This window comes from Bos taurus, chromosome X, assembly GCF_002263795.3.
Source record: "Bos taurus isolate L1 Dominette 01449 registration number 42190680 breed Hereford chromosome X, ARS-UCD2.0, whole genome shotgun sequence".
Classification (NCBI taxonomy): Eukaryota; Metazoa; Chordata; class Mammalia; order Artiodactyla; family Bovidae; genus Bos; species Bos taurus.
Window position 1 is genome coordinate 134734843 of NC_037357.1, and position 14166 is coordinate 134749008.

At 45.2% G+C, this 14166-nt stretch overlaps 1 protein-coding gene and 1 non-coding gene across 14 annotated transcripts in view; both read right to left on the minus strand.

Moving 5' to 3' along the window:
* Window positions 1–14166, minus strand: part of LOC101902122 (uncharacterized) — a 493329-nt gene that overhangs the window by 323934 nt on the left and 155229 nt on the right. For 9 of the 13 annotated variants that reach the window (XR_009493626.1, XR_009493624.1, XR_009493623.1 and 6 more), the window contains one exon: window positions 12934–13035. Coding sequence is in view for 1 of the 13 variants with exons in the window: in XM_059883919.1 (XP_059739902.1) it covers window positions 12974–13035 (62 nt within the window). In the remaining 12 variants the exon portion in view is untranslated. Of the gene's footprint in view, window positions 1–3416; window positions 13036–14166 lie in introns of those variants that run through there. The other 4 variants (XR_009493629.1, XR_009493630.1, XR_009493628.1 and 1 more) reach the window with 4 other exon arrangements.
* LOC112445217 (U6 spliceosomal RNA) lies at window positions 3782–3886 on the minus strand. The gene has a single exon (XR_003033587.1). It is a non-coding gene; the product is annotated as a U6 spliceosomal RNA (small nuclear RNA).

The following is a 14166-nucleotide window of genomic DNA, read 5'->3' on the forward strand; positions in this document are numbered from 1 at the left end:
TATCTCTGTGAATATTTGTTTAGTATCTGACTTCTGGATGATTTGACAGTTCCCTGAGGGCATGGGTTTTGTTGAAGGGGAACTTCAGGTTCATTCAAGTAGTAAGTGCCTGAAGATGTTTAATGAGAGCTTTTGAATTTTTCTTCATTTTTATCTCGTTAAATTTTTTCTTTCCTATTGAATTTTCTTCGTTTTTATCTCATTAATTTTTTTTTCCTATTGACAGCTGAAACCGAGAACAGCACCTCCCTGTTTTCTTGCTGATTTTTTTATTCCTCCTCTGGCACCATCCATAAACCATTTTCAATGTGGATTTGAAAGAACTGGACATTGGCTGTGTTCTTCCCCATTTGAATGGGGGGAAAAAAAAAAGACCCTTTCATTCAAACAAAAGCAGACCTTCCATGAACCCATCCGTTTTGCAAACTGTTAACTGTTGTATCTCTCCCAGTAACTTTAAGTGAGAATCACGACGCCATCATCAGACTCTCTGTGTGGAAACTAAAGATGTTAACCCAACTCACAAAAGACCATTAAAAAAAAAAAAAAAATATATATATATATATATATATACAAATAACAATCAGAATATGCAAACACTGTCATTCAAAGATTCTTCCAAGACTCAGTGCTGTGCCACTGACGCACAACTTGCACATTTTTGAGAGTTAAACAGAAAGAAGAAAAATAAAACAGACCCGTGAGCTCCTTGCACCTTTCCAACAATTTCACCACACATATCCCATCGTACTAGGGCTTTTAAACTAGGCGTCCGTCTTCATAAGATTCACCTTAGCAGTTCTGGCGATAACTAGTCTTCAGAGGGAGAAAAATACAAGAAGTCAAAAAACACAAGAACGCTCTCCACGGTGTCCTCGGAGCACGTGGCCAAGTCTTCCCATCTGGCATGTTCCACCCTGACAGTGTTTTTTTCTAAAAGAAGCACAGTAGCATTTCTGTGACGCAACGAGCACAACTGCTTTTAATTGTCACCACCACTCACTGCCATCGGACCTGGCAGGGTGAATCACTTCCACAGGAGAGAAATACGGCTGTCTGGTTCGAATTAATGGTGCACTCACTCTTGTCATATGTCAGCCAACACACATGCGTCCGGCCACGCCACGCTGGTAACAGCAAGCAGACGCTCAAACGTGATCACCACGTCTGATAATTATCAACATAACTGATGGTTGAAGCCTAAGCTCCAATATTCTGACCACCTGATGCAAAGAGCTGAAAAGATGGTCTTTTCCGGTCTGTGATGCTGGGAAAGACTGAAGATGGCAGGAGAAGGGGACGACAGAGGATGCGATGGTTGCGTGGCATCACTGACTTGATGGACATGAGTTTGAGCAAACTCCAGGAGATGGTGATGGACAGGGAAGCCTGGTGTGCTGCAGTCCATGGGGTCGCAAAGAGTTGGACATGACTTAGAGACTCAACAACAATATCTAGTAATTGCTTAGTCTTTGTACTATAGCAATTCCGTAGAGCAAAGAGTTCATTACAAACATATCCAAGCACGTGCATAAATGTACGGCACAAATTCTTCAGATTTGACTTTGATACAATAAAACCTAAATATGACCAACACAATTATGTAATTTCGAGACAATTAAATATTCAGACGTTAAAAAATAATATTTGTAGATTTAATCCTCATCAGCCAGTTTCAGGCAGAAAAATAACACTGACAATGTGTTTTAAAGACAGCACAGCAATCTGAAAAAGGAAGGTGGTGTGGTTTAATAAAACTTGCCATGTACACTGCCAGCTCCTGCACCAGGAATACAGGAACCCCTCAAATACTTGTGGTGGGTCAACCATTATGGGGAAAACCATGACACCCAGTGGCCAAAGACTTTCAATGCTGCATGAATGGCTCTGTGTCCCCTCTTCACTAGTCCTTCATCCACCCATCCATCATCCATCTATCAACTCATCTAGACATCTATACGTAGAATGAAATTCATAATACGGAAATAGGCAATGCATTCGTAAACGATTTTGTATTTTCACACGCGTGCATAAAAAGTATCCTTTTTATCTGAAAAAGTGTGAATGCTAATGTATAGTTTATGCATGTATATATGTTATCTGCATCAATGAAACTCTGTAAGTCTATGTCTATAGTACATACATCCATTGCAAAGAACCCCCTAATCTTCATTCATGGTCAGAATTCATTCTGTGCTGGCCCCCTTTTTTTCATTCTTTTGGGAAAAAAACCCTCAGAGGAAAGTGAAATGAATCACTCTGCTTGGGGAACCCATAAAAGCAGCAAACCTTATGTGTGTATGGAACAGAGCAATACATGATAAAAAGGGGGCCTTTGGATGAGGAAATTTATTTTTACATTTGCTGTTGCTCTTGGCCAGTTTCATTCATGAACTCTTTTTCCTCCTGCATGTCATTACGCATGTAAGCCTAAGAAGGTCTATTAGTAGTTCTTTAGGAAAAGTTCCAGATTCTGAGCTTATCACAAAACTGATCCAGGACTTGCACCGTGTTCCGGAAGCCCCTGAAATTGTGTGTGTGTGTGTGTGTTGCTCAGTCGTGTCCGACTCTTTGTGACCCACTATGGGATGGTAGGCCATCATGGAATTTTCCAGGCAAGAAAACTGGAGTGGGTTGGCATTCCCTTCTCCAGAAGAATCTTCCCGACCCAGGCATGGAACCCGGGTCTCCTGCATTGCAGGCAGATTCTTTACCATCTGAGCCACCAAGGAAGCACCTGAAATGACATTGTCTTTATTTGAAATCAGGGATACTGATGGACTGGGCTTATTATCATATTGTTGACTATATTCCCTCCACTACACATTCTCTCCCTTATTTATTTTATAACTGGCACTCTGTGCCTCTCACTCCCCTTCACCTAGTTCCCCCATCCTGCCAGCCCTTTGCTTCTGGCAACTATTAGATTGCTTTCTGTATCTGTGAGTCTATTCCTTTTTCTTGTGCCTGTCCACTTGTTCTATCTTTTACATTCCACGTGTAAGTGAAAAAAAACACACTAGTAATTTTTCTCTCCTTTATCTTGCTAAGTAGAACACCTTCCAATTCCACCCACGCTGTGAACATTTCATTCTTTTTATGGCCAAGTAATACTCCATTGAATATATCTACGACATCTTCTGCACCCATTCATCTGTTGATGGGACACTTAGGTGGCCTCCATGTCCAGGCTACTGTTAACTAGCACTGCTAAGAACACTGGGGTACATGTAATTTCTGAAATTAGTGCTTTCACTTTCTGTAGATAAAAACCCATGAGTGAAAATCGAGATCATACAGTACTTCTCTTAATCTTTCTGAGGAACTTCCAAACTGCTTTCCACAGCGGCCGTGCCAATTAACATTTCTACCAACAGGGCTGGAGGGTTCTCTTTTCTCCACATCCTCACCAACACTTATTTTTTTTTGATAGCCATTCTGAGTGGTGTGAGGGGATACTTCATTGGGATTTTGACTTCCATTTTCCTGATAATTAGTAATGTCCAGCCCATTTACATGTGCCTACAGACCACTGGCATGTGGTATTCATACCTTCAGCCCATTTTTTCATAGGACTATTTTATTTTTTTTAATATTGAGTTGTATGAGTTTCCTCCGCTCCCTTGTCTCTCTCTCTCCACACACACACACACACACACACACATCTTAAGCCTTTCGAGCGTAACGCTTGCAAATATCTTCTCCCATTCAGTAGGCTGCCTTTTTGTTTTGTTGATGGTTTGCTTAACTGTACAAAACATTTAATTTTTAAAAAATTTTTTAAAATATGGAATGCTTCACAAATTTGCATATCATCTTGCCCAGGGGCCATGCTAATCTTCTCTGTATCACTCCAGTGTTGCATACGTGCTCCTAAAGCAAGCACTGAAAAAGCGTTTTAGCCTGACCTCGTCTCTTCTGTTTATTTTCGCTTTTGTTTCCCTTGCCTGAAGAGACAGATCCAAAAAAGTACCGCTGAGATTCATGTCAAAGAGCATACTGCCTATGTCTTCTACGAGGAGTGTCACAGCTTCAGGATTCACATGTAAGTCTTTAAGTCACTTTGAGTTAATTTTTGGATATGGTATGAGATAGTGGTCTTTATTGTTGTCTAGTCAGTAGGTTGTCTCTGACTCTTTGCAACCCCACAGACTGTAGCCCGCCAGGCTCCTCTGTCCATGGGATTCTCCAGGCCAGAATACTGGAGTGGGTAGCCATTCCCTTCTCCAGGGGATCTTCCCAACCCAAGGATCGAACCCATGTCTCCTGCACTGAAGGCAGATTCTTTACTATCTGAGCCACCAGGGGTGATGATTCATTGGGATATGACTCAGCCATCAAAAAGAAAGAACTAATGCCATCTACAGCACCATGGATGGGCCTAGAGACTGTCACACCATGTGTCATCCTTTACCATCTGAGCCAACAGGGAAGCCCAAGAACACTGGAGTGGGTAGCCTTTCCCTTCTCCAGGGGATCTTCCCAAGCCAGGAATCGAACCTGCGTCTCCTGCATTGCAGGTGGATTCTTTACCAGCTGAGCTGCCTGGGAAGCCCTCTGGAAGCCCCTAGTGAGGCCCAACAAGTGAACAGATAAAACATACAGTCTTATATCCATACAACAGAATACTACACAGCAATAAACAGGAATTTAAAATAGTAATAGATGGTAATAAATAGTAACAAATAGCAATTAATAGTAATAAACAGTAACAAACATTGATTAATAGTAATAAAGAAACAGTAGTAAACAGTAACAAATAGTAACAAACAGTAATAAACATTAACCAATAGCAATAAATAGTAACAAACAGTAACACAGATTAATAGACAGTATAAAGAGTAATGAGGAGTAATAAAAAAGGAATGAACTGTTCATACACACAGTGAAATGGATGCACCTCAAAAAAAAAATCATGCTGAAGGGGAGAAACTAGACAAAAGATTACACACTGCACGATCTTATGTAAAACCCCAGGAAATACAAACTATTATATAGTGAGGGATCAAAATACAAACTACGATATATCAGTAGTCTGTGGAGGGAGGAGCAGGAGAGATGAGTTACTGTATAAGGGCCTTAAACAAATCTTTGAAAGTTACAGGGATGTTCATTGCTTTGACTGAGGTGAAGGTTCGAAGGGCGTATCGTGTGTCAAAACGGTTCATGTTACATACTCTTAACATGTACAGTTTAGGGCTTCCCTGGTGGCTCAGGTGGTAAAGAATCTGCCTGCAACGCGGGAGACCTGGGTTCGATCCCTGGGTTGGGAAGATCCCCTGCAGAAGGGAAAGGCTGCCCACTCCAGTATTCTGGCCTGGAGAATCCCACGGACTGTACAGTCCATGGGGTCGCAAAGAGTCGGACACAACTGAGCGACTTTCACTTTCACATGCAGTATATTTTCTGAGTTATATCTCAATCCAGTTCTTACAGATAAAAGGATCCAGTGCCACTTAAAAAGAAAAAAAAAGGATCCCCTAGTGAAGACAGAACATTATTCACCGTAGCTTCTGCTGAAACGATGACACCATTAAAGGGCTGTGACGAATCGCTGCTTGAACCAGCCTCTTTCACACCACACCTTCCACCTGAGCATCGTCCACCATGAATTATTCTCATCGGTAGCTCAGAAGCATGCGTAATCTCTGCCCAGCCTCCCTCACTGGACTGATGAGGGCCTCCGGTCATCACAAGGGTTAAACGGCTGGTCCTCGAACAGACCCAAAGTCAACAGTAGTAGGAGGTGACAGAAAGCCTGCATTTCTTTAGCAATTTTACTGGGCTCTCCAGGTCATGTGATGTTTGTATAGAAATTCTAGACTCACACGACAGAAAAAAGAACCAGAGGTCAGCTCGTCGGTTGCCTTGCCTGTAAGCCCCAGGCAGACACAGGATTCCCCAGCTACTCGGGGTCTTCAGTGTCATTCTCCAACCACAGAGAAACAAAATCCAGCAACTTGCCATCCACGTTCAAGGTCAGAGCTCCCAGCAAAATCTAGGTGCCATCTGCTCACAGTTAAAACAGAGTTCAACGAAGGTACAATGACCTCAAGGAAGAAAAAAAAAAAAACCTCTGGCAGTCAAGTGGTGATTTTGTTTTCTGCGATTATATTCCTTTGTATGGAAAAGAATTTTCAATGCCAGTGTGATCCAGAATCTTACATCAGCAGTAAGGAGCTAGCTTTTTAAAGACACAATCTTGAATCAATCCTATTGTGTACTAGTTTTGCAATCTGGGACAATACAAGAGGTGTCTTCATGAAGGTCACATCCAGTCAAAAATCCAAGCTCAGTTACGAATTCCAGAACCACTCAGATTAGTAACTTTTAAAATTCTTGACACAGATAGCCCTTGAAAGAAAGTCACATTTGGTTAGTCATTTTAAAAAGATGAAAAGGAAAACAATGGTAGTTCTGAGGTCAAGTTCCCAGTTAGCTAGAAAAAACAACGGAGGATGCAATGAAAGGTTAAAAATGTCATGGGACTTGTGATCCTTGAAGCCAGCCAGCGCTGGAGGACAGTTTCAGATTTTATCTTCTGCGTGCAGAACGGCACTGCTCAAGTTACGAGACAAAGAACCGCATTCGATTACATCGTCTTGCTTTGGCAACTACCTCTGGCCCTATAAAACATGACCTTTTTCCTGACGGTTTGGCCTCTTTCACAACAGAGAACCCAGCACAGATGAGAAGAGAACAGGAAGACCCCTCCGGATCACAACGCGGTTCGAGGGTGTAAATCCAGCACCCAACAGAAATGAGAACGATGACCTTCACATGCAGTCCACTGACCTTCAGAAACCCACAGCTGACTGTTCACAGGACCCGTCAGCAAAAACAAGCTAATACCATTTACTGAGCCACCAGAGAGGCCCATTCAAAGCCTGGACGTTATCACTGTGATGGGCAACCTGGAATCAAACCAGGTCAGATAAAGGAATGTACTTAGTACTGAGTGAGTGATTGATAGTCGCTGAGTAGTGTCCAACTCTCTGCGACCCCATGGACCGTAGCCCACCAGGCTCCTCTGTCCGTGGGATTCTCCAGGCAAGAATACTGGAGTGGGTTGCCATTTCCTTCTCCAGTACTTACTATGGGGTCACATCAAGCAAATTTCATTTCTCTCTAACTCTTGTGAAAATCTGTGAACACTGTGCCTATTACAGCGTCAGTTCCTCGATGGTATCATGTGCCCTCTCTGGATACCGGCCACTGTCCCCTTCTGCCCTGATTCATCTGTCTGTGGTCCTGTCTGTGATGCCCAGAGCTTTGCTCCTTTTTCCATCTTCCTGCTTTTATGAACATCTCCCTTTATGGAACCAAGAAGCCACTAGGGACTCTGCCGTCTGGATGTCCCCAAACCACCCACTCCAATAGCCCCCGTCTTTGCTTCAGTCTGCTGGGAAAAGATGGAAGGCGGGAGGAGAAGGGGACGACAGAGGATGAGATGATTGGATGCCAACACCGATACAACGGACAGGAGTTTGATCAAGCTACGGGGGTGGGTGATGGACAGGGAGGCCTGTCATGCTGCAGTCCGTGGGGTCACAGATCACCGACTTGACGGACTTGACTTTGAGTAAGCTCCGGGAGTGGGTGATGGACAGGGAAACCTGGCGTGCTGCAGTCCATGGGGTCGCAGACAGTCGGACACGAATGGGCAACTGAGCTGAACTGAACTGTCACCATTTGGGATGTCTTCGTCTCAGGCATCTTTGATCAAACATCCCTCTCTCTGGCCATGGGTGGTTCTATTTCTGTAGCCCATGTCCTTCTGCAAACATCTTCCATCTCCAGCCCTCTAGCCTCTTTATCCCCTCACCTACATCATCCAGTCCTCTCCTGTATCTGCAGGTTCCCAGCCCATGCCTTCAACTCCTGCGGCCCATCGTTTTACACACATCTTCCTATGAATGGTCCAGTGCTAAGCTGATCTATGTCCCCCAGTATCTGCTTGTGCTCTGTATTTGCTCCTTAGCTATCACACCTCTCTGCTGGGGATGTGTACTACCTTCATTCGACAGATGAGAAAGCTGAGAAAGGTATGTGCCTACAATTACATCAGAGACTGGAGCTGGGTACCCTGGCCAGCACCCTCATTCGCACGTTTAGGGCTCCCATTACTGTCTAGTGAAGAAACATCAGCACATCTATGCTGGTAAATGGGTGAACGGGGTTTCGGGGGTCTGGCTAGCCATGTTTCGCAAGCAGTGGCCGTGTAGCTCATGAAACCAACAAGCAGGGTGGAAGATACAAATTACAGAGCATCCAGCTTGGGGAGAGTAAACCCTCATGGGACTCGCCTTTGCTTCCAGTTTCTTGGACGCTTACTCCATCCTGACATCTCATGCAATTTTTTTCTGAGTCTTTGGATAAGATCCTGCTTTTTTTTTTTTTTTAATTCCTGAACCTTGAGATCCCATGACTATAGCCCTCATTCTCAGCCAGATTATATCCTTTCCTTTATCAGGGCTTCTGTGGTAACTCAGGTGGTAAATCTGCCTGTGATGCAGGAGACGTGGGTTTCATCCCTGGGTTGGGAAAGATCCCCTGGAGAAGGGCATGGCAACCCACTTGGGTATTCTTGTCTGAAGAATCTGATCGACAGAGGAGCCTGGAGGACTGCCGTCCATGGGGTCGCAAAGAGTCAGACACGACTGAGTACGCATGCATAAAGAGGAAACACAAGTCCTCACGCTGGAACTTCTGAGTGTGAGACTGACATGAGAAGCCTGTGCACTGCCAACGAATAGTAGCCGCTGCTCACCACGACTAGAAAGCACAAGAGTAGCAACAAAGACCCACTTTGGGGGGGAAAAAAACTAGTAAACTTCTTGTTATAGCCTAGCTTTAGATTTACAGGAAAGCTGCAAGAATGTTACAGAGTCCCCTCACATTTTAAGGTCTTCCATTTACCTGGTACTCTGTCATAACCAATGAACTGATGTCGACAAACTATTATTCACCAACATCTGTATTTTATTTGCCTTTCCTTAGCTTTCCCCTAAATGTCCATGCATTGCACCAGGATCCTAACCAGGGTATCACATAAACTTTTTAGGGGGTCATAGCTTCTTGGTCTCCTTGAGGCTCTGACGGTTTCTCAGACGTTCCCTGGTTTTGATGACCTTGACAGCTTTGAAGGACGCTGCTGCTGCTAAGTCGCTTCAGTTGTGTCCGACTCTGTGCGACCCCATAGAAGGCAGCCCAGCAGGCTGCCCCGTCCCTGGGATTCTCCAGGCAAGAACACTGGAGTGGGTTGCCATTTCCTTCTCCAATGCATGAAACTGAAAAGTGAAAGTGAAGTCGCTCAGTCATGTCTGACTCTTCGCGACCCCATGGACTGCAGCCTACCAGGCTCCTCCGTCCATGGGATTTTCTAGGCAAGAGTACTGGAGTGGGGTGCCATCGCCTTCTCCGTGAAGGATGCTAGGCAGGTATTTTGTAGAACATCTTTCAATTTCATTTTCCCCAGTGTTTTTCTCACGATTATGCTGAGGTTACAGGCATTTTGGAGAAAGACCCCAGAGGTAAAGTGGCCTTCTCACACACATCATATCAAGGTCACATGCTGTCAGTAAGACATAACCCAGTTGATACCGACCTTGATCACTGGGTTAACCAAGCGTTTCAGGTTTCCCCACTGCAAAATTACTCATCACCTTTTACTTCTGAGGAATATTTTTAAGCATAAAAGATTCAGGTATTTAGCTTCAGAGTATCTACATCACCATCAGATGTGGTCACACCTACAGGCGTGTGTGACTGGTCCTTTGCAGAAGATCACCTTGATTCTGTACAGAGACAGACAGGCAACGGTGAGAGGGGTAGGGACACAGAGAGGACCCAGTGCTCCAACGAACAGGGGCTTTCAAGGGACCCAGAGAACACAAGCATCTGAATGCGGAAATGGGAACCTGAGCAGACAGACAGGACAACATGCTCATTATCTGGGAAGCAAGTTCGGTTGCTGCCACACAAAGACTCGAAACACACCTGATAAGCTAGATGTTTGCGTCTCTCCTGGAACACCCCAGAGATACGGCTGGGTGGTTAAGGGCTGGAAGGATAACTTTGCAGTCCTCCACACGTGACCCCATAACCTGGTGTATTTGTCTTAATATCTGTGAGTTAAGGTCATCTGGACCACCATTTGTCAATGGGAAGGAAAGAAGAATGGGAGTGATCTGTCCTTCTTTCTCAAGAACCAGGGGAAGAAACTGTTCACGTGGTTACCATTCTATACCACTCACTTGAGCTTAGTTAACACTGGGCCAAAGACCAAGCTACTCGGTAAGTGGGCAGTGTATGAATAGGATCTACCTGGATGCCTGTCTGCTCGCTAAGACTAGCTGAGGTTTATGTGGATAAAGTATCTAGAAGAGAATGGATCAGGGGAGAATAAACTGATTTAAAAGGAGCAGGTCTTCCTGGAGAAGGAAATGGCAACCCACTCCAGTATTCTTGCCTGGAGAATCCCACGGACAGAGGAATCTGGCGGGCTATATTCTGTGGGGGTCACAAAGAGTCGGACAGGACTGAGTGACTCACAATGAGATATTTGTATTCTTCATTTATGTAATATGTACTAAAATTATACTACAAGAGAACAGTTAATAATATGGGGAAATGTTCATGCTATTTTGTTGAGTAAATAGAAAATAGTGAAGCGTATTAGAAAATAATATCAAGTGTGTTAATCTAATTTGGCTTAAAATAAAAAAATACATACATGCACAGAAAAAAACTGAAAAGCTATCTATCAAAATGTTGATAGACAATTTCTCTGTGCCTCGGTTTCTTTGGTTTAAAAGTGAGGATAAAGAGAGGACTTATTTCATGGGGTTGTGATAAAGACTAAATAAAATAATAGTTATTAAAAAAAAAAAAGGAGCAGGTCTTTAACTCCATATCTGGAGTCAGGTGGCTTGCCATTTCTTCAAAGAGAAAGACGGTATCTGCAGCAAAGCGGCAAATCCCACGGGCGTCCTATTCGGTTGACTCAACACGCTTCTCCAAGTCCGCTTAAACAAGTCAGTCCAACGGAACTGAGACAGAAAACAAAGCGCCTGAAATCCTCCAGCTTGGGTGGTGGCCCTAGTCTCTGTTACTCTCCCCAGAACTGCAACATCAGCTTTGGGTTTCCGTATTTCAGTAATTAGGAAACCCGTTCTCCAGGCTCTGATTCTTTCTACCATACGAATCTTCGCTCCGCGGATCATTGAGGCACAGGTGGAGCTTCTCGCAGTTGCCTCTTGTTTTTCTTCCAACCGTGCACTCAGGTCTCGAGGAAATAAGCTCACTGCCCCCCAACGGCCCCCAGTTCTATGTTCATCCGACTCGCAGAATCTCCCACTCTGACTGAGGGGAAGCATTTGGACCCTGGGACCCAGCAGTCAGAATCAGCTCCGAGGCAGTATCAGGCACAACCTGAGGTGCAAGACAGGAGATACTTGTGCCGTTTCCGGCACGCAGGGAAGGACCACCAGCCCTCCGGAGGAAGGGCGGAGGGAGACCGCCGTTCACACCTGAGCATCGTCTCGGTTACCTGATCTCCGCGGCACAGCTCCTCTCGTCATGCGGCGGTCTCGGGGTTCACTGAGAAAACGAGACTACTGCTACGCTCAAGCTAGCTTCTGGTTACCAGTCCTACTGCGGCTTCCTGGGCACAGGTCAGGTAGGACAGTAGCAAGATTGAGAAACTCTCCAACACGGAGAAAACAGAGGATGAGATGGACGGTAAGTAATGCACGGACCCGACAGGGCGCCTGACAACAGCTACGAACACAGAAGATCCACAGACCTTGCCTGGACGCCCTTTATACCCACCAGCGTCGATGCTCTACTGCGAGCTCAGCAAAATCAGCTCTGTGCGATCCAGCTTAAGGGACTGAATTCAAGAACCCGTCACTGACAGCAGCCTGATAACAGATTCCAGTGATAAAACATAGTTATGCCTGAGCCTGCTGCATTAAGGATGAATATAGAATACTTCTGCAGGAGCAATCGTACATACCAGCACTAATTCTGCATGCTCTGAGCATTTTGGAGTGGTTTTTTTTTATAGGCATTCACAGTCAAACTACATAAATTCAGTGTTTCATCACTGACTCATCTAAATGAGAAATGGGGAAAACATACAGGAAAACACATTCATAATTTTCTGACTTATAGACAAGGTAAAATGAATGACAACCGTTTCAAGACCCAAAATGAACTTCTTCATTTCAAAACTAAGATTACAACTGAAATAAATCTTACAGGATAAATTAACACAGCCTTAAATTTCAAAGGCATCCAAAACAAACTCACGTGGCTCGATAATTTGCTGAATTTACTGAAGCAGTGTTCTGGATACCTTGAAAACGTTTCACCTTATTCTGAGCCTAATTGGAAATAACTTGATTGACTCTTTTTCGGTGATGAGAAATGAGGAGGGTTTTCTTTCCTCTGTCATACAGGAAACATCGTTTTTATTAAGGTCACAACCATGTGTCCTCTGGGCATACAGGGCAAAATCATCAAACGCCACCTCTGCCTTTGGTGACGTGAGTGGCACGCGGACCTTCAGTTTAGCTTTAAGATCTACTCCGACACGGGCAGAATGTTAAGCATTTCATTACTATACATGTGCACCATTCTAATGTTTAAATTTGTTTCTTTGTAATAACAAAGGTGCAACACAACAGCTAGCCAAGTAGATGCCGAGTCAGTGTTCAAGGTGGATGAATTACACGCACAGTCTGCTTAATGAGGCACAGGAATGACTGAGCAGAGAGACCAAGGAACTGGTGATGGTTATGTGGAACCACTCAAGGCTGTGAGGGAAGGTGCCCTCGAATAAGCAGTCGGCACACTGTGATTAAACAAAAAAGGGCGTGAACGCATCAGGTCAACAGGCGCACATCCAGAGCGGGGAGGAACGCTTACCTTAGGGGTGTCCTTGGAGCTTCTGATGGGCCCGCACCACTCAACGTGACGGAAGCCAAAGCCGCCTCTTTCTGCAGGTCGCTGGGGCTGGGTTTCCCTCTCCTGAAAGCAGAGGTTTCCTGATCAGAATACCGCTCCCTCAGCATGCTGAACCAACCCCTTTGCTGTGGATAGGTCTGATATGATTTCCAGCCCACTAGTATGTGGTGGCAACAAAGTTGTGTTTACATGTACAGCTGTTTTGACAGACAAGTGCAACTGTGGTTGGGACGTCGTCATGCACGCCCACAGTTAAGGCAGAGGAACGTGTGAGGTGCCAGCAGGTCTGGCAGGGGCCCTTGAGACTGCACACACAGCCGGTGGTTGACAGGACTGTCCCAGAGTGTTCCACCTGGGCAAGGTGCCTCAATGCTTATCTAAATGGCCTCTGCAAATCCTAGGGCATTTAGCTCCAGACTGGGCAAGGCGCCACTTTGCCAGCAGTGGGTGGAAAACCATGCTTCCCAGGTGGAGTTAGTGCTAAAGAACCCGCCTGTCAATGCAGGAGATGTAAGAGACGCAGGTTCGATCCCCAGGTCGGGAAGATTCCCCTGGAAGAAGAAATGGCAACCCACTCCAGTGTTCCTGCCTGGAGAGTGCCATGGACAGAGGAGCCTGGTGGGCTACAGTCCACAGGGTCTCAGAGTCAGACACGACTCAAGTGACTTAGCACACACAGACTCAGAATGGAGATAATGTCCCCCCCAAACACTGGAACCTTCACTTTCCCGGGAATGGTTTACAGCAACAAGCTGTTGTCAATGTGTCCCCATCACTGGAGCCAACATGTGGCTCTCGGTTCACCAGGCCAACTCTTCAGAGAATCAACTCGTAGAAAGGTTCACCTCAACCATTCCTTTCATCACCCCCTTACCTGGAACGATCATCTAGTGTCGGAGTGTGTTATCTCTTTATTGCCTTATTAAGAGATGAAACTCCGGTACTTTGGCCACCTCATGCAAAGAGTTGACTCATAGGAAAAGACTCTGATGCTGGGAGGGATTGGGGGCAGGAGGAGAAGGGGACGACAGAGGATGAGATGGCTGGATGGCATCACTGACTCGATGGACCTGAGTCTGAGTGAACTCCGGGAGTTGGTGATGGACAGGGAGCCCTGGTGTGCTGCAATTCATGGGGTCGCAAGGAGTCGGACACGACTGAGCGACTGGACTGAACTGAACTGAACTGATCCTG